General features: G+C 58.6%; 5 protein-coding genes across 5 annotated transcripts; 2 read left to right on the top strand and 3 right to left on the bottom strand.

Annotated features, from left to right (window-relative positions):
* Positions 1–1,144: 1,144 nt before the first annotated feature.
* P884DRAFT_261220 (uncharacterized protein) lies at positions 1,145–2,386 on the bottom strand. The gene is made up of 4 exons (XM_069441537.1): positions 2,036–2,386; positions 1,761–1,862; positions 1,478–1,679; positions 1,145–1,315 (listed from the first exon to the last, which is right to left on the bottom strand). The coding sequence occupies exons 1-4, from the start codon at positions 2,144–2,146 to the stop codon at positions 1,311–1,313; spliced, it is 420 nt and encodes a 139-aa protein (XP_069296395.1). The 5' UTR covers positions 2,147–2,386; the 3' UTR covers positions 1,145–1,310.
* A 494-nt stretch (positions 2,387–2,880) lies between these two features.
* On the top strand, positions 2,881–6,458 carry P884DRAFT_300887 (TUP1-like enhancer of split-domain-containing protein; the record flags this gene model as incomplete). The annotated part of the gene is made up of 5 exons (XM_069444810.1): positions 2,881–2,917; positions 3,013–3,087; positions 3,156–3,374; positions 3,438–6,230; positions 6,328–6,458. The coding sequence occupies 5 exons, from the start codon at positions 2,881–2,883 to the stop codon at positions 6,456–6,458; spliced, it is 3,255 nt and encodes a 1,084-aa protein (XP_069296394.1).
* A 1,887-nt stretch (positions 6,459–8,345) lies between these two features.
* Positions 8,346–10,878, bottom strand: P884DRAFT_270819 (glycoside hydrolase family 74 protein; the record flags this gene model as incomplete). Its single annotated transcript, XM_069442381.1, has 4 exons — positions 8,346–9,124; positions 9,255–9,624; positions 9,694–10,567; positions 10,631–10,878. The coding sequence occupies 4 exons, from the start codon at positions 10,876–10,878 to the stop codon at positions 8,346–8,348; spliced, it is 2,271 nt and encodes a 756-aa protein (XP_069296393.1).
* Positions 10,879–11,980: 1,102 nt separating this feature from the next.
* P884DRAFT_278654 (uncharacterized protein) lies at positions 11,981–13,831 on the bottom strand (the record flags this gene model as incomplete). The annotated part of the gene is made up of 1 exon (XM_069443212.1): positions 11,981–13,831. The coding sequence occupies one exon, from the start codon at positions 13,829–13,831 to the stop codon at positions 11,981–11,983; it is 1,851 nt and encodes a 616-aa protein (XP_069296392.1).
* Positions 13,832–16,050: 2,219 nt separating this feature from the next.
* P884DRAFT_261215 (glycosyltransferase family 76 protein) lies at positions 16,051–18,055 on the top strand. The gene is made up of 3 exons (XM_069441536.1): positions 16,051–16,653; positions 16,809–17,424; positions 17,515–18,055. Exons 1-3 carry the CDS (start codon positions 16,287–16,289, stop codon positions 17,900–17,902), a joined length of 1,371 nt encoding a protein of 456 aa, XP_069296391.1. The 5' UTR covers positions 16,051–16,286; the 3' UTR covers positions 17,903–18,055.
* The last annotated feature ends 13 nt before the right edge of the window (positions 18,056–18,068 follow it).

The following is an 18,068-nucleotide window of genomic DNA, read 5'->3' as shown; positions in this document are numbered from 1 at the left end:
AGCGTGATCAGTGGTCTTGTCAGCCAGCCATTCAAAAAACAAAGGGACTCACTTGATCATACAGTTTGTCGAGCTAGCTCGGTGGAATTCGTTCTTTCATCTCGAGGCAAATTCAGACATGGCAAGCTAGCCCCAATGGCGGTAGAAGAGAGTTCGGAGCCTTCGAAAGAAGGCGGCTCGGACATACACCACTTGCATTCTACAGTCAAGATACGGAATATATTTGAGTTGGACTTGCTACTGCAAGTAGTGCCCATAACGCCCATCACAAATGAAGAACGTATGGTATATATGTGTGGTACAGTACGGTTCCAACCAAGGCAGTTACACTACTACTGTCGATTAGTGCCCGTTAGTTGGTGGACCTCTCCCCGCGCAGCGGTCCGAAGCGAGACCCCACCGAAACACCCACTGCATCTTGATTGTCTTAGCTCCGCTTCCATGTTACTCCGTTCCTGAACATCAATCTGGGAATCCGCACCGAGACCACACACATGGACCTATCTCCACTCAGCCTTCCTTCTTCTGCCAGCATTCATCGTGGTCTCCCTTTACCGCCATAAACATTAGTTGGTTCTGTTGTGCTCTGTACGTATTCAAACCTGATGGATCTATCCCCAAACAGCTCAGCGGGTTTCGACAGCAGCGGCTCCTCGGTGTGCTGAACCCCTTTTAGGTTTTGGAACAATGCCATGGCATCGCCGGGAAATCCATGACCTTGAAGGACTGGTGGTAATGGACCTACGAAAACCAATGAAAAATTCCGTCTGCCATGCGGCATTGCGCCGCTTGGGTCGAAGGCTAGCAGGCGCGTGGCAAGGGCCCAGGTGAATCCCGAGCTACCATGGACCCGAGAGCACGAGGCTTCCGGGAGCGCAGTCCGTATTCGAGAACTAGAGATAAAAACCCCGAGAAGGTAAAGGCCCTGCATCGGCAGCCCGAGGGACAGCGCAGGCCATGAAACATACCGGGTCTCCGTAAAACAGCGCTTGGAGTTTGGGACCGCGAGCCTCTGCTAGGGTTCCGGGGAGGAAGGAGGTCGCAGCCGACCTCGATAGGCGGGTGGTGCTGGCGTCGCTTCACACCACCCGGGACCAGCCCCATGTTCCTGTGCCGCCCACATTTGCCTCTCTCTCTCTCTCTCTTTTTTTTTTTTTTCTTTCTTTCTCTCTCTCTCTCTCTCTACAACAGCGCCTTTATTGCGTCGTCCGGTTTCGTTTGGCTGGAAAGGGCATCTCCAAGCTGGACCCCCCACCCTTTTTTTCTTTTTCCCTTTTCCTTGTTGCATCTTGTCGTCACTATCTCCCTCCTCACCGTAAGTCAATTCTTGCGACAGATTGCGCGTTCATGCGACAGCGGGCGAGGGGAACCAACACACCGCGCCTAGCTTTCGCCAGCTGTTTTGCTCCTCCCCATCAACGCCTGAATTGCGCTCTCTTGGTATACACAAATGGCTGCATGTTGACATTTTGTGCAGACTCCCGGCTCGAAGTACGGACGCAGATATGGCTCGCGAGACACGGTCGCAGACGGGCAATTCCAAGCCGCGCGTTATCCCAGTCATCGACACCGCGCCCACCATCACCCGCAAGGCAGCGCCCAAGAAGAAGGCCAAGGGCGCCAAACCTATCGGTGTGACCAAGAATAAAGCACCCAAGAAAAAGGGCGTTGTCACAAAAGTAGACACACATTGAGCTCTCCTTACCCGCCTCCTTGGTCGTGTAGTGCTCTTCTCTTGATACTGACAATCGCCCCTGTAGGTCAAATCCGCCGCGAAGAAGACGGAGAAGAAGGTGGTATCGGTCGAGAAGGAAACGCAGAATAATGCCGAAAAGGCTGAGAAGGCCGAGAAGGCCGAGAAGGTAGCACTCCGATCCACGGCCTCCCAGCCTTCCCCTCCCGCTCACGCGCTCTTTTCCCCTTGCTTCATCACCCATGACCCTCCTCCATGTGAGGGCACACTGTCGGCCTTATCATTCCCTCCCCCACCGTTGGCAACACATTAGCCCTGTCTACTGACCGATTGTTTCTGTAGGAGGCCAAGCCCACGACGACGACAAAGAAGAAGGAGCCCGCCGCTACCAAGTGAAAATGACTTGCCCGTATCTTCGCCCTTCCTTCCCTGAGACTGTTGTTCCGACATCATTCCCTTTGGACAAGACGCTGTATACCCTATCGCCGTGTGCTTATGTGTTCCCTGGATGGCCCCGTCACTTTCCTCCGTTGGGTTTTACCTCCGCTTTGGGATCTCTTTTATTTCTTTTTGTTTACCTCTGCCAACAAAGCGCTTGGTTGGTTTCTCGCTTCTGCTGAGCAGTGGAAAGAGGGAGCAATGGGTACATGAATTTACCAAAGGCTTTTACCCTACCTACGGAGTATATTTAGGTGTAATGTGATTTGCGATTAGAGTGCATCGACTTGTGAATGTCTCCTTGGTCGAGTCTGGCGTAAAAGAATTGTGAAAGCATCCGGGGGGGGCTCAACCCACGGCGGCTAGGAGCAGCTGCTTTGCATCACTGGGATGGACCTTCGTGGTAAGGCTGCCTCGTGGCGTACTATATACGGATTATGTACACCTTTAATAGTTGTCTTAAACCAGTGACGGATCCCTGACCAGTGAAATCCGGCCCACTGCTGGCCGCGGCAGGCAAAGGTCCCAGCTGACCTGGAACCAATCAGGGCACCGTTTTGGGCCTGATTAGCCACAGTCTCGCGTCTTCTAGCGTTGCGCGTGCAACGCCTCTGGGCGCCGTGCAACTTGGCGGGCATCGCATGCATTGGTCGCGAATCTCGATCGCCTTTGCGACGGGCGCTCACTCCAACATCCACTCAACAGCTTCGACATGAACGTGTCGCGTCCATTGACGCCTCCCACACAGCATGTATATCCTCAAGCCTTCATGGCTACGCCATAGTGGTAAGCACGCAGAGCGCAAATCCTCGGGGTTTTTGGTGTGCCTTTTTTTTCTTTTTTTCGCAGCAAGTTGTGCTAATCTCGATGAACCTGAACAGGGGAGCAAAAGGACTTTGAAGTCTACAGCTGCCACATCTCCCCCGATGGCTCAAGGCTAGCTACCGCTGGTGGAGGTGCGCCGACCTGATCCAGATCCCCCGGCTCCCCCCAACTGTCGAATCGTTTTGCTGAACCGCGACAGATGGCCACGTCCGAATCTGGTCGACCGAGGCCATCCTCAACGCCGATAAACCCGACTCCGGCAAACCACGACAGCTCTGTCACATGAGCCACCATTTAGGCACCATCCACTCTGTCCGCTTCTCTCCGAACGGCCGTTACCTTGCGTCCGGCGCCGACGATAGAGTGATTTGCATCTACCAGCTCGACAGCAACCCGCCTTCGCACGCGGCGACCTTCGGTAGGGAATTGGAAGATGGGGTCGCTGCGCACCTATCTAAGCTCTGCGGCTGACGCTTTGCAGGCACAAACGAGCCCCCGCCGGTCGAGAATTGGAAGACCCATAAGCGCCTCGTCGGTCATGACAGCGATGTCCAGGATCTCGCCTGGTCATACGATAACTCCATCCTCGTCTCTGTGGGCCTGGATTCGAAGGTGGTGGTGTGGTCGGGACACACGTTTGAGAAGCTGAAGACGATCGCTGTCCACCAGAGCCACGTCAAGGGAATCACGTTCGACCCGGCAAACAAGTTCTTCGCGACGGCGGGCGACGACCGACACATCAAGATCTTCCGCTTCACCCCGCCACCACCAAACGCGACCCAGCATGACATGGTTAACAACTTTGTCCTCGAGACGACGATCAGCGCACCCTTCAAGAGCTCCCCGCTCACGACCTACTTCCGCAGGTGCAGCTGGTCACCAGACGGCAACCACATCGCGGCCGCCAACGCGGTCAACGGGCCCGTGAGCAGCGTCGCCATCATCGAGCGCACCAGGTGGGACAGCGAGATCAACCTGATCGGCCACGAGGCCCCCACCGAAGTGTGCATGTTCTCTCCCCGCCTGTTTCACACCCAGAAACCCGGCGAGAACGGACCCGACAAGGGCAATTCCAGCTTGGTAACTGTTATCGCGTCCGCAGGGCAGGATAAGACGCTGAGCATCTGGAACACCAACACCTCGAGACCGGTCGTCATCTTGCAGGACGTGGCGTCCAAGTCCATTTCCGACCTCGCTTGGACCCCTGATGGCCAGACCCTGTTCGCCTCGAGTCTGGACGGCACCATCCTCGCCGTCAAGTTCGAGACGGGTGAGCTCGGCTGGGTGGCAACCTCGGAGGAGAACGACAAGGCGCTGCAGAAGTACGGTGGATCGAGGAAGGGCATGGGGACTGCCGAGGATGTGGATGGGCTGCACCTCGAGAACCACAGCAAAGAAGGGGAGCTGCGCGGGGCCGAGTCTAGGATGGGCGCTCTGATGGGAGACTTCCAGACCGAGGAGGACAAAGGCAGACCGGTTTCGGCCAACGGCACCAAGTCGTCAGCCAAGAACGGCGAGACAAACGGCGCCCCGGAGCGAAACCAGAAGGAAGAAGGACGCCCCAAGGCGGCACCGGTGGAGGAGAGCGCAGAGAAAACGGCCGAACGGATAGCGGAGCTGAAGTCCAGAGTACAGGTCACCAAGGACGGCAAGAAGAGGGTCGCTCCATTACTGGTCTCCTCATCCGCTACCGGTCTCTTATCTCTGCCCCAGTCGCAGCTGGTCGGTGCCAAATCGACCAAACCAGCACAAAGCGAGGCACCACAAGCAATTCTTGACCTTTCCAAACCGTTTCACGGCTTGCCCAAAGGCGGCATCGCCGCGCTGCTCTTGGGAAACAAGCGGAAAGCGGTCGCGCTGGAGGGAGAGGAAGAGGACGAGCCAGCGGCCAAGCGGCCATCGAACGGCCCCGTACCGGTCCTGGTCGACACTCCCGAGGGGTTGGAGCCCCCTCCGCCGACTACCCCGGCCCAGGGTGTGGTGCCGACGCCGGAATTCCTCCGGCCGGCCGTCATCAACCCCGCTATTTCGGTTTCCCAGGTCAGGCTGGCCGTGCCCAAGGTGCGCTCGCACATCGTCCGGCCGCTCCAGCGGGGCGTCCTTCAGGGCGAGTCCACCCTCGACGAGGCGTCCAGGGTCCCGGAGAACGTCATTCTCGAGGCCAAGAACCCCGTCAAGCCCCGCGAGCCGTCTCACATCACCGCCTCGAAACGCGGAGCACGGCTGTGGCAGGATTTCCTTCCGCGAGCCATCCTCCTCGTGACCGGAAGCAAACACTTCTGGGCGGCCGCCTGCGAGGACGGCTCCCTGCATACCTGGACCCCTGCCGGCCGCCGGCTCCTCAACGGCATCATCCTCGAGTCCCAGCCCGTCATTCTCGAGTCGCGCGAACACTGGCTCCTCTGCATCACCTCGGTCGGCCTCTGCCACGTCCTCAACGTGAAGACCATGTCCGCCCCGCACCCGCCCGTGTCGCTGGCCCCCATCCTCGACATCGCCGTCACCTCTCTCTCCCCGGACGGCGCCGCCCCGGCGCCCGGCGTCACCTCGGCGCACCTCAACAGCACGGGCGCCATCGTCGTTACCCTGAGCAACGGCGACGGCTTCTACTACTCCTCCACCTTGTACGCCTGGCAGCGGCTGTCCGAGTCGTGGTGGGCGCTGGGCAGCCAGTACTGGAACAGCAACGACTCGTCCATCAGCGCGCTGTCGTCGACCGCCGTCGGGCCGGTCCCCACGACGACGACGGCGACGACGACGACGACGACGACGACGACCACCACCACCACCACCACCAACAGCAGCAGCACGACGGGGGCGCCGTCCGACAAGGGCGCGGCGGCCGACGAGGTCAACGTCTCGGCCGGCATTATCCCGTTCCTCGAGCGCCACACCACGACCGAGTTCCTGCTCAAGGGCCGCGCCTTCACCCTGCAGCGGCTCATCAAGACGCTGCTGTCCAAGGACGGCTTCGAGGGCCTCGAGAGCACCGTCAGCGTCGCGCACCTCGAGAACCGCATCGCGGGCGCCCTGGCGCTCGGCGCCCGCGAGGAGTTCCGGCTGTACCTGTTCATGTACGCCAAGCGCATCGGCGCCGAGGGCTTGCGAGGCAAGGTGGAGGAGCTGCTGAACTCCCTCGTGGGCGGGGTGTTGCAGGAGAAGGGGAGCGGCGGCGGCGGCGGAGGAGGGGAGGGGAAGGGGTGGTTCAGCCGGGAGGAGAAGCTGTGCGGGTGGGACAGGAGAGAGCTGCTGAAGGGGGTGGTTCTCATCCTTGGTGAGTCTCGGAATAATTTTTTTTTCCTTCGTTTTCTTTCTTTTTGCTTCTTGTCTCACCCCTTTTATATATGGATACTAACCAAGGCCTTCTCCAGGCAAATTCCGCGACCTCCAGCGCTTGACGGTGCAGTACGCCCGCATCCTGGGATTGACCGCCGGCTGGGAAGAAGAAGGCGGCGAAGGCGGCGAGAACGAAGCCTCGGAGAGAATGCAAGTGGAACAGTGACGTTGCCCTCCCGAATCGAGGCGGCCCGTTATTCTTGTGGTCGGGCCCGGGCCCGGGCCCGGGGCCCCTTGGCTGACGGTGGGAGATGATTAACCCCCCACATGTGAGGGTCCTTTTCCACCGAAGTCCAAGACGGAGGTGCCCTCCAGTAGTTCAACTGCAACAACGGCGATGCTTTTGACGCGCACGAAGAGTAGGACGCTGCCAAATTCACAGAGTGAGAAAAAGGTGGAGGGGGACGCACTGACCGGATGCTACCGATTCTACGAGCGGCAATATTTGACGCCTTAAAAAGTATAAAGGCCGGAGATGATAACGTAGTCTCCCCAAAAAAGGCAGCGAAAGGGCCCTTCGACCCCTCCAGGGCTAGAGTATGCAACCATGAGCGAACTCTTCTCCCAGCTATCTCGGTAGTCGGCGTCTCCATCGTCGCGGTCGGACGTATGTCGCTTCAACGATGCGGTCTTTTCGCTCCACCGGGGATGGCGGAGATCGACTTTTGAAAGGGTAGAGATGGCGGGCAACAACAGATTGGGTGAAGATCGGTGTGCCAGTACGGAAAGGGCGGCGGCCACAACGGGATGGACGGTGTCTGGGATGATACCGAATGACGATATCTATCTATTCTGCGGACGTTCTTGCATGTCTCCGAGGTTGTGGAGGAGCGCTTTGCTAGATGAGTCACTGGACTCCGTCTTGGGGAGCAAGGTCGGGCACGGTCTCGATTTTCTTTTTTCTTTTCTTTTTTCCTGTTTCTCTGTTCCTCGTTGGTGCTCGCAAACTAAGGGGAGAGGGGCGGCGTGGCATGGGCGGTGTGTCCTTCCGGGTGGCGATCAATGGGCGTAATGGAGGAGTGTCCTGGTCTGGGCTGGGAGATGGAAGTTCTGTGTACTTACGTATGTATGTATGTATGTACATACATGAGCGCTGTGGTGCACGCTTTGTGGTTTCGTCCTCGTCAGTCGTCTTACAGTCAGGCTTGGCTCGGCTGTGAGGAAGGAGGGAAAGCAAAGTCTGACCGACTGTTTTGACGGAAGGCTAACTAAATTAGATGCTGGTAGCGCATTGCGTGAGCTTCCGAGTAGGCAGTGAGTTGAACTTCACTTCCATGCGATATAATACTTCGACAGCTTGCCCCGCCGGAGCAGTCATCCTATTTGATGTTCTCAGCTCCTCGTAAGGAATATCCTCCTCCCCAATCTTGATGAAGCCTATCGGGGGGGGATGGTGACACGGCCTTCCATTCTATCTCCCTCACATACACATAGTCATCTGCTGGAAATGTGTGCCAAAGAACCGCTTCAAATTCACCACGTAATGCATCATTTCCCTTGAGCAATTAGCTCTCGAAGAGCTTCTAAGATCGACTGAGGAGACACAAATGTTTCTGTCCCCTGACAAACACACCTGGGTGGGAAAGTCGCGAGTTGGACTGCTTAAGAGGTGCAGCAGTTTTTTTTTTTTTTTTTTTTAGTTTTTAGTTTTTTTGTGATAGGTTAAGCAAGGCACGATCACCGCTGTAGCACGCGAGGGCTTCGCGTTGTCGGACTTTTTCAAGGCAGCCATTGGCCTATAGGAGTAAATACGACAGAGTAAGAGGCGAGATGATCTCCAAGCCCTTAAAACCCTGGAGACGACGTTGTGTTCATGTTCTGAATATATATATATATATATAAACTGACGTATGTACTCTTCCCTGAAAGTGCATATATACGATGAAAGAAGAGAAACTCAAAATCTCCAAAGTTAGATAGAATAGCGTGTTTCCAACTTACTATGACCCAGCTGACCTCCCTTTGATTGCTTCCCTCCCCCCCCCTCCCCTTTTCTCCTTCCTAGTATTTCCTCCCCCTCAGTCCGCGCGGCCAAAGAAGGAAGCCGAGGAACTCAGTTGGCGGCGGCGGCGGACAGGGATACCTTGGCGTAAAAGACGCCGCGGCCGTTGGTGCCGACGTAAACCTGGCCGGCGACGTTGCCGCTGCCGACGAGCCTGTTTGCAGAGAGGGAGCCGAAGCCCTGCTCGCCCTGGATGTCGACCCAGGTGGCGCCCTCGTCGGCCGAGGCGTACAGCTTGGTGCCCTTGGGGCCCGTGCCGAAAACGTAGACGTTCCAGGCGGAGCCATCACCCTTGCCGAGGGAGACCTGGGTGGCATCGGTGATGCTACCGGAGGCGGCCGAGAAGGTGACGCCGTAGTCGGTGCTGCGGAACAGGCCGGCATCGGTGGCGACCCAGACCTCGCCAGCGACGACCGGGTGGGCCGCAATGGCTTTGACGGCGGCGACCTTGCTGCTGCCGTTACCACCAAAGGCGGAGGCGACCTTGGCAAAGGTGGCGCCCGTGTCGGTGCTGCGGTAGAAGGAGGCGCCCGAGGCGGCGTAGAAGACGGTGTTGTTGCGCCGGTCGGCGGCGACAGTGGCGCCCGAGGGGAGGGAGCCAACGGAGGCGAAGGCGCCCTGGTTCTGGGAGCGGAGCACGCCGGCGCTGCCAGACGACCAGACGATCGTGTCCGCGTCGGCCGAGTAGGCCAGCGTGCCCGAGTTGGTGGTGTCGTCGGCGCCCGGGTGCGCGCGCCAGGTCACGCCGCCATCTTCGGACACGGCGACCTGCGGGGAGCCCTGAGAGTTGCCGACGCGGACGACGTGATCGGGCTCGTTGCCGGCGTAGTCTTTTTTTGGGGGGGTGGGAGGAGGGAGGGTGGATCTCGTGGGTCAGCGGATCAATGATGCAACATAAACAGCGCAGACAGGAAAGGGGGGATGAGGAGGATGAGGAGGAAGATAGAGAGATGTACTCACCGACGTCGGTGGTCGAAGTCCAGATGGGGTTCATCCAGGGAGTTTGAGGGGACGTGCCGAGGTCTTGGCTCTTCCGGAAGGTGAAGCCACAGTCGTCGCCCACGGCGGCCAGGAGTTCGGATCCGTTGGCGGGCGAGGCGAGGCCGAGGACGGCCATCTCCTCGATGCCGGCGGCGAGCGACGAGATGGTGACGTTGCGAGTCTCGGTGTCCCACTTGGTCAGGTCATGGCCGCCGTAGAGGGTGAGGCCGGTTCCGTACAGCCAGTGGTCGCTGTCGTGGGGGTCGATCACGAGGGCCTCGATCATCCAGCCGAGACGCTTGGTATCCTGGGAGATGAAGCCGGCGTTGATCCAGGGGGCTTTATCGGTCTAACACTAAGTTAGAAACAATAATATATATATATAACTGAAGAAAGGAGAGGGAAGAAACGCGCGTACATAGAGACCATAGTACCAGTTCATGTTCGGATAGGCCGCCCACTCCCAGATCTTGGACCAGGTGGCGCCCGAGTCGGTCGAGCGGTAGATCTGGGCGTCGGGCCACCACGAGTTCAGGGTGGCGACCATGAGGGTGCCCGGCTTCCGCAAGTCGACGCCGAGGCCGCCGAAGCCGAAGTAGAGGTCGCCGCCCGAGGCCGGGGTGATGTCGGTCCAGGTGCCGGCGGCCAGGTCGTAGCGGTAGACGGCGCCCAGGGTGCCGTCGTAGGGGCCGGCGCCGTCGCTGTAGCTCAGGTAGAGCGCCTTCTCCTCGGGCTGCAGCACGCACTTGTGCGGGAAGAAGGCGCGCGGCTGGCCATCGACGGGGCTCCAGGTGGCGCCGGCGTCCTCCGACACGTAGACCGAGGCGGTCTTGTTGTCGGCCGTGCCGACAAAGATGCGGGAGGTGGCGCCGCCGACCACGTCCGAGGTCGAGTCGAACGTGACAAATGTCAGGCCGATGAGGTCCGAGTTCAGGCCGGTGGCGTCGCTTGGGTCGGGCGCGTAGGTGCCCACGTTGGTGAAGGACTTGACGCGGGCCCAGGTGACACCGCCGTCGGCGCTCTTCCACAGGCCGTTGCCGCTGCGGGCGCCGAAGAACAGTATGTCCGAGTTGGCCGGGTCGACGGCGAGCCTCTCGCCCATCCCGCGGCCCGGCATGTTCCCGCCCACCTTGAAGGGCAGCTCGGTGACCTCCCAGGTGGCGCCCCTGTCCGAGCTGCGGATGATGGAGCCCGGGTTGGGGTCCCAGTCGTTAGTGTACATGCCGACGGCCGCGTAGACCTTGTCGGCATCCTGGGGGTCGACGGCGACGGCATCGATACCCCAGCGGCCCCTGTCAGTCCAGTCAGCGTCAGTTCCGCAGAGTTATGTATATATATATCGATATAGATATTACCATTTCTCATTGGTGCCCAGGTTATCCGTCAGCGGGGTCCACGAGTCGTCGTTGGGGTTCAGCCGGTAGAGACCGCCAATGTCGGTCCGGGCATATGCCACCCCCTTTTCCTTGGGGTGGAAGATGATGCCCGGGACGAAGCCGCCGCCGCCGCCAATGTTGACATTTTTCCACGCCGTCGCCGCCCCGGCGGGGGCCACCGCCGCGGCGGCAGCAAGAAGGAGCTGCAACGCCGATGTGCCCTTCATGACTCCCAAAAAAAAAGGAGAGGACAGAAGAGGAGAGGGGAGGAGGAGAGATCCCTGTGCCGTTACCGAATCGATGCGCGCTCCGAGACTGCACAACAACAGAGCCTCTTTGTCGCGAGGAAGGAGAGATGGAGGGTCAGTCAGGCATTGTTATTTATCATTAAGAAGTGTCAATTTCTATAACCAAAAGGAACATCAGGAGAGAATTTAAGCCGCGACCTGCCCATGGCCGCCGCGCGGAAAGGAACCCTACACGGAGATCGACCTTGCTTTGGGGAGCGGGAGGGGAGGAGGAAGGGGGTGTGTTCTTTCCCCCACAAATGTTAGCTTATTACCAAGTAGTTACGGAGTACGGAGTATGACCAACTACTTCGAAACCAGGACCAGGACCACACCTTCCGAAAATCCCAGGGACCCGCCCACGGGAAGGCGGGTTCTTGGTTCCTGGCCCGGGCCCATGGTTCGCACTTGGTGTGTTTTGTTTTTGGGGGGGGGGGGGAAGCTGCGCGAGATTCTCCGCGAATCGGTGACGCAACTGCAAGTACGGATTACACTTACGCAGTGGTGTAACTAAGTTATCCGGACGTGTACAGAGTAGATCCGCGTGCAGGGCCAGGGGAGCCAAGACTGTTTGCGGATCCCTGTGGTCGCCCGCGGTTCCGCGAATACAACCTCGTCCGGAGGGGGGTGGAAGATCTGCTTCCGCGTTTCGCCATGCCGGACTGGGCAAGGACGTGCGCGCCGAGGCACAAAGCATCGGGAGAGTGGACGGACTGGGTCGAGTTTCTAGCAAGTTGTCCTCCGAATGGGTCCCATCCACGCCCACGGTATGGTGGACAAGAGTTTTTTTTTTTTTTTTACTCGGGCAAAAAGGCTGGTTAAGCGATCGGTTCCTGGGTTGTTATGGGCCGCCTCCTGACCCGCATGCGCGAATCCGTTATGGTCATAACTAGGTAAGGAATTTTGTGAGTATAATAACATGCTCCGTACGCAGTATTCCCCGTAGGTACTAGGTCAGGTAAATGACGCCATTGGCCTAGAAGATTAAAGAATATGATTACTCTCACTCAGTTGGACAGTGAAGCTGCCTGATCCGCCACTTCTAGCGAGACGAAGATAACCTAAGCTTATACATCCACCGCACAAGCTTGGAGCGAGCGCCGCCGCTCTTTTTGCTTCCGCTTCCGCTAGCAGATCCTCCAGATGCCGCTGAATCCAACGTCACCCCGACTCCGGTGCCGAGAGGTTTTTCACCGCCCTGCGGCGCCGTCTCGGCCTCTAGCGTCCCTCGTTCGCCCTGCGTAGCAAGCGAGGGCAGAAGTTGGGGCTTCCCACTGACGGTCCCGGCTTCCTCAGGCGCCTCGCCACGATCCACGGTCGAATTAGAAGAACTCGACGACGCCAACAACCGTTTACGCACGAACGCGGCGCCCAGGCTAGTCGCCCGTTTCGGTGATGATCTGACATCGGGGGGGCGGCTGTCAAGAGCCGTCGAAACCGTCGTCCTCCGAGTGGGCGGGCGAGCTGGCGGCAGCAGCAGCAGCAGCGGCGTGAGGCTTTCACCGCCCCCGATCTCTTCTCCCGGCAGGTGCGTAGATGTCGGCACCGGCACGGGCATCGAGGACCGTTTCCGAAACGCACCTTCTTTCGCCGTCTCGCGGGACGGCTGATTCCCGTGCGCAAGAGACGGATCGGCGGTAGGCGATTGCGGGGTATCCGACGCGGAGGAGGACCGTGTGGTCCAGGTATGCCGTCTGCTCCGGCCCCGGGGGCGCGTGGATGACGCCGCCAGCGACGTCGAAGATGCCGCCGTCTCGCCGTTGCTGACCGGAGCAGAATGGTGGCTCTGCGGCCAACCGGACTGGAGACATACCCAGAGGGCGGTGATCGAGATGAGCGTCTTGGTACGGTCGTCGATCTGGTGGACTGTTCGGTTCGACGCTTCGGTCTCTGGCGACGGGGGGATGCAGATCGCCGAGCCGTTCTCGCCATCGCTGGTCGAGCCGGATAACGACATGTTGGATGGGGAGTAAGGAGTAACGCGGCCCGTGGTTGGAGGAGAGGTTGGCGGAGAGGTCATGGATTGGGAGCGACGTGGGCGGTTGACGGGCCGCTGGCGCGCGTGCGATGGGGAGACGGACGTGTACGTGTCGAAAACATTGAGCGTGGACGGGGTGAGCGTGGCCATGACGGGATGACGGCGGGTAAGGGGGTTTATGATGCTAAAAGTATACCGCGCCTGAGGCGCAGTCGAAGAGATGGACGAGTCTGTGGTCGGAGAGACAGCACCGCCAGCCGTCTGCCTGCGTGCCCATCGCGCAGTCGTGACCTTGCCGTCGGCGTCGGTGTGGACAAAGTCAAAGTTCCCGTTGGGGAGCGGTTTGGCCATCCACACGGATCCGTCGTTCAGCACTAGCTCGGCCTCGTTCGAGTGTTTCAACGGGCTGAAGACGGCCAGCAGTTCCCTGCTCTCCATGCTCTCCTCGGTTTCGCTATCGGGCCCATCCCAGCTCGCGTCCCCGTCGTCCCTCCGCAGGAGCACAATATCGTCGCATCCGAGATGGCGCTTGACCCCGAATATACCGGGAAACTTCTTGGCCAGCCGCGGCGCTACCACGGGCCCTGTGATGCGCAGAGCCGGGAACACCTCGAGGACCGGTTTTGACCTCCCTTCCTGCGAGATCTGCTGGAGCTGCAGGAGCAATCGCGGCAATAAGACCTTCTGCACGACCTTTGTCTTCCCGATGATCCTCGGCGCCGGGTATCCCAGATAGTACGCCGTGCCCTTTCGCGGAACCCGGCGCGGCCGCCGAGAGCGGACCGAACGGGGAGAGAGAGCGCCGTCGATCGAAAAGGTCGTGTCGCTGAGCTCCGACTCGGATATCGAATCCTCGTGGGTCGACGGCGTGGGCGGCAGGTCGTCTTGCCGCTGTCGGAAGCGGACGGCGGGCATTGGATCGCGCGGAATGTATTCCGACACCGCTCGCTGTCGAGGAATGGGCTCCGGTGTCCCGTCGGCGGAGGCAGGCGCGCGCTGTTTCGGCGGCGACAGGGCCGAGCGCAATAGTGGGCTTCGGAGGTGGGCGGGAGATTGGGGGTTGGAGGGCGAGCGAGTCGAGTATTCATGGCCATGGAGACTTGCGCCGGAGTGCAGGAACATTGTAATTCGCGGGCAATGAGCATCAATTTCGGTTGGGGTGACGGGATGATGAGCAAAGGGGGGGGGGGAGGAAAGGAGCAGTATTTTCGTCAGAGCGGCGAGTGGTGATGGCAGCAATGGACCTGCCTCGCTGCTGCTGCAAGATTCGCGAGTCGCACGAAGGCAAGCACTACTGGGAGTCTCCGGCCCGTCGTCAAAGTCGCGACGATCCCCCCCCGTGATCTGCTTTTGGTTGCCCGGCGAAAGCTCTAGACACGGCGTCGAGCATCCACCTCTGCCACTTGCAGCGACTCCGCACACGTCGGAGGGACGAGTTTCAATAGTGAGAGTTGGGGAGGGTGAAGAAGGGCGAGCGATGGCAGCCCTGGCGCTGCCATCGATGTATCCACAGAGCCGATCCTCAGGTGCGATCGAATTGGTGATGTTGTACTCTGAACTTGTCAGGGTGAAGGGTTTGTGGGTCTATGACGCATGGGATCGCATCGAAGGAATCGATCGAATTGAACGAATTGAACGAATCGAACGAATCGAACGAATCGAACGATTGGAGGTTCAGACACAAAAGGAAGCTGTGTCGCTTAGTCGTCGCTTCGCTTGGGAGAGGGAAGGTAGGGCACGAACGCGCACGTCCAAAGGGGGGGGGAAATGATACATAAGAACTATCACCTGCGCCAGTCCCAAGCCGGAAACATTTGTTGGCGCTGTCGGGGAGACGGTCTGGTTCACGACTCCGAGGCTGTGGGGCCGCACGCCCGGGGTCCGCAGAGCTGGGGCGCTGCGGACCAACCATCATTGGCTGCCGGGCCCCCAATCCCGATGCCAAGGCTGAAGAAAGTTGATGAAGGCCTGAGGTAATAGGCGCACCAAGATCTGACAATACTCGGCGATTGATGAGGCAGAACGAAACAGGGCAGCAAGACAACAGAGAGCAGAAGAATATAACCCGAATCAAAATAGCGGCTTCAAGATGAGAATCTGACACTTTGCAGGTTGGAACCGCAGGGCGCAATTCCAATAAACCAATTCTTGGATACAAGAAACGCGATTGTGGATACAAGAAACGCGATTGGAAGAATTCAGCTGGCGGTGGGCGTTCGAACGTCTTCTATCCGTTGCCGCCACTAGCGGTCAAAAAATGAAAATGAGAAAAACGGGCAGGCTGACCTGGCCAGTGGATGCCCAGGTTGTTCAGGCGCAATGTCTTACTTGATGCTAGCGCCGACCAGATCTCGATCTCGAGCCACCTAAGGGGATCCGTCGGTTAATTCTCCAACCAAAGAGTCTCCTCCCAATTTTTGGTGGCATGACATCAGAGCCATCAAGGCTCAACAAGCCAGGGACTCGCCCCTGCGGTATCCCATGACATCACAGAGATGCCGGGTCGGGTTTGGGTTGCAGGTTGCGGTTCGGCAGCTCCGGGTGTGTGGAGTTGGAACGTGATCGGGCCTCGGGCGGTGTCGAACCATTCCCTCCGTCTGGTCCCACTGCTACCTCGCATATCGGGCCTGGAAAACGGTCATTTTGAATCCCGAGGGCCGTGCAAATGACCGAGAGAGGATCCCGCTATAATAAATGGTTCCACATTTCAAGTGTGCGCACACTACGCTTAACCGTAGAGTATGTAATCCGTAGACTAACTACTTGTAGAGATGGGTTCTAATGATGAGTGCTGTGGCTGCCCTAGGGGGATAGGGAGCGGTCCAACGACGGCAGTATACTACATAAATGGCGTTCCTCAACCGAAACTTTGTCTTCGAGTTTGGATGTCTTCTACGCAGTATTTAAGGTTGCATCCCGCGCGGCTTTTCCGCTCGCGTGCCTCAACGAGAAGCCGGCACTTTGCAAAACACCGAACCGTTGGCCCACCACTGCCGACCGCGGTGGGGTCCTAACGGGTGGGTCACTGGTGAAGCTCGGTGCCAAGCACTGCAACCCTGAGCTCCGACCAAAAACAGCTGAGCCTGATCCGCCAGGCCAGGTGCAATGCAATGCAACAAGCCCAGACCAACAAACAACATGTGAAGCATTCTGCGAATCGAGACAGCAGCATACGCTACAAACCGACATGGGTCAGCTCTAATTATTTTTTTTTCGTTCGCAGAAAACCACCAATTGATTCCATCTCGAAAACAAAACGAGTAATCTGGAAAAGAAGCAGCAGGTCATGATAATAATACGACCGTTGACATCAGACGAACCATCGAAAAGTGGCTGAACTACCGAGCGATTGTTGTTGCCTGCACGCACAATGATGCCGCGTCGCCGCGTCGGGGCCAAAGACGGCGCCGGTCCACATCCTCACCACTACCGCACGCTCCTCGCTTCCTTTGCGGCGTGGAAACTCTTCCTGTTCACCATCGCCCTGGGCAGCATCCTCGCGGGCGACGCCTACGACACGTCGGCGGGGCTGCTGCTGCGTCAGGGCGACCAGGAGGAGGGCTGTAACGCGACGGCCGGCCGGCCGCCGGAGGAGGGCCTCGGGATCCGGCTGATCACCCGCCTGACCAGCTGGGACGCTGTGTACTTTGTCAGCACCGCACACAGGGGTTACCGGTTCGAGCAGGAGTGGGCCTTTGGTGCCGGTCTGCCTTTTACCGTGCGAAACCTGCTTCGTGGTGAGTGAGGGGCACAGGGGTGTGAGATGGTGGTGTTTCTTTTTTTGTATTCTTATCGTATCGTTTTCTGGCGCCTCACAAAGTGTTCTTTTTTTTTTTCCCCTTCATTCTGCCCAATGCTCGTTCTATAGCTTACTTATTATCTTTGTCACTAGGGCTTACTCATATTGGCGTCCTCGATCCGTCCGCGGCCAGAGGGAAACCTGTGCCCGAAGCCCTGACCGGCATCGCCATTGCCAACACGGCCCACCTGCTCTCCGCCCTAGTGCTCTACCGTCTTGGCCAGGTGATCTGGCGCGACCATACGCTATCTTTAGTCGCTGCTCTTGTGCACATCATCTCCCCGGCCGGCCTGTTCCTGTCCGCCCCCTATGCCGAGAGCTCCTATGCCTTGCTCTCCTTCTCCGGATTCCTACTCTTTGCCCTCGGCTGCCGGGCTGAGGGCAGCCCAACACGCCGCGACCTCTACACCGTAGCGGCCGGGGCCCTCTTCGGTCTAGCCACAGCCTTCCGCAGCAACGGCATCCTGAACGGCATTCCCTTCGCCTTCGAGACCCTGCGGCACCTCCCCGCGCTGCCCAAGCGTCCCTTCGACACCCTGCGTCGGCTGCTGGCACTTGGCGTGGGTGGGGTAATGGTGGCCGCTGGCTCGCTCGGGCCCCAGACTGCCGCCTATCTGCGCTTCTGTTCCGGCCCATCCGGGGCATTACCCAGGCCTTGGTGCCACCAATATCTGCCCAGCATCTTTACCTTTGTCCAGCAGCACTACTGGTAAGACTCCCATCTGCCTTGTATCACACCCGCGCGTTGGCGCTGGGAAGGGGGGAATCTGTCAGCTGACAGATCAACAACAACAACAAGGAACGTCGGCTTCCTGCGCTACTGGACCTTGTCTAATCTCCCACTCTTTTTGCTCGCCACCCCGATGCTCATGATTCTAACCAAGTCCGGGATGGATACGCTGAGGGGTCGGAGCATTCCTGCTGCCGACGGATCCGCCGAGTCGGCGCGGTTGTTGTCCCTTGTCCAGTCTGCCGCCGCTGCTGAAGTGCTGCTTGCCGTACTCGCGGTCACAACCTACCATGTCCAGATTATCACGAGGATATCCTCGGGGTACCCGGCGTGGCATTGGTGGCTTGCTGGGAACCTTGTCCGTGGGGAAGAGGTGGGGAGCCGCATTGTCATGTTTATGGTCCTCTACGCATCGATCCAAGGTGCGCTCTTCGCGTCGTTTCTGCCCCCAGCATAGACCGTCAATGATCACCTGCTACAGTAGTAGTTTCCTCTGCAAAGGCCTTTTTGATTATTTCCGTCGGCCAAAACAACAACAACAACAACAACAACAACAACAACAACAACAACAACAACAACAACAACAACAACAACAACAACAACAACAACAACAACAACAACAA

The sequence above is a fragment of the Thermothelomyces heterothallicus genome (assembly GCF_042370625.1).
Source record: "Thermothelomyces heterothallicus CBS 202.75 unplaced genomic scaffold P884_scaffold_16, whole genome shotgun sequence".
NCBI lineage: Eukaryota > Fungi > Ascomycota > Sordariomycetes > Sordariales > Chaetomiaceae > Thermothelomyces > Thermothelomyces heterothallicus.
Note: the sequence above shows the minus strand (reverse complement) of the source record. Positions and strands in the feature narration are given on the sequence as shown.

Coding starts and splice junctions, on each gene's coding strand:
- P884DRAFT_261220 (XM_069441537.1), bottom strand. CDS start 2,146: ATGATGTCGGAACAACAGTCTCAGGGAAGGAAGGGCGAAGATACGGGC. Junction 1,863..2,035: donor GTCGTCGTGGGCTTGGCCTC/CTACAGAAACAA, acceptor TCGGAGTGCTAC/CTTCTCGGCCTTCTCGGCCT. Junction 1,680..1,760: donor TTCTTCGCGGCGGATTTGAC/CTACAGGGGCGA, acceptor ATGTGTGTCTAC/TTTTGTGACAACGCCCTTTT.
- P884DRAFT_261215 (XM_069441536.1), top strand. CDS start 16,287: ATGATGCCGCGTCGCCGCGTCGGGGCCAAAGACGGCGCCGGTCCACAT. Junction 16,654..16,808: donor CGTGCGAAACCTGCTTCGTG/GTGAGTGAGGGG, acceptor CTTTGTCACTAG/GGCTTACTCATATTGGCGTC. Junction 17,425..17,514: donor TTTGTCCAGCAGCACTACTG/GTAAGACTCCCA, acceptor AACAACAACAAG/GAACGTCGGCTTCCTGCGCT.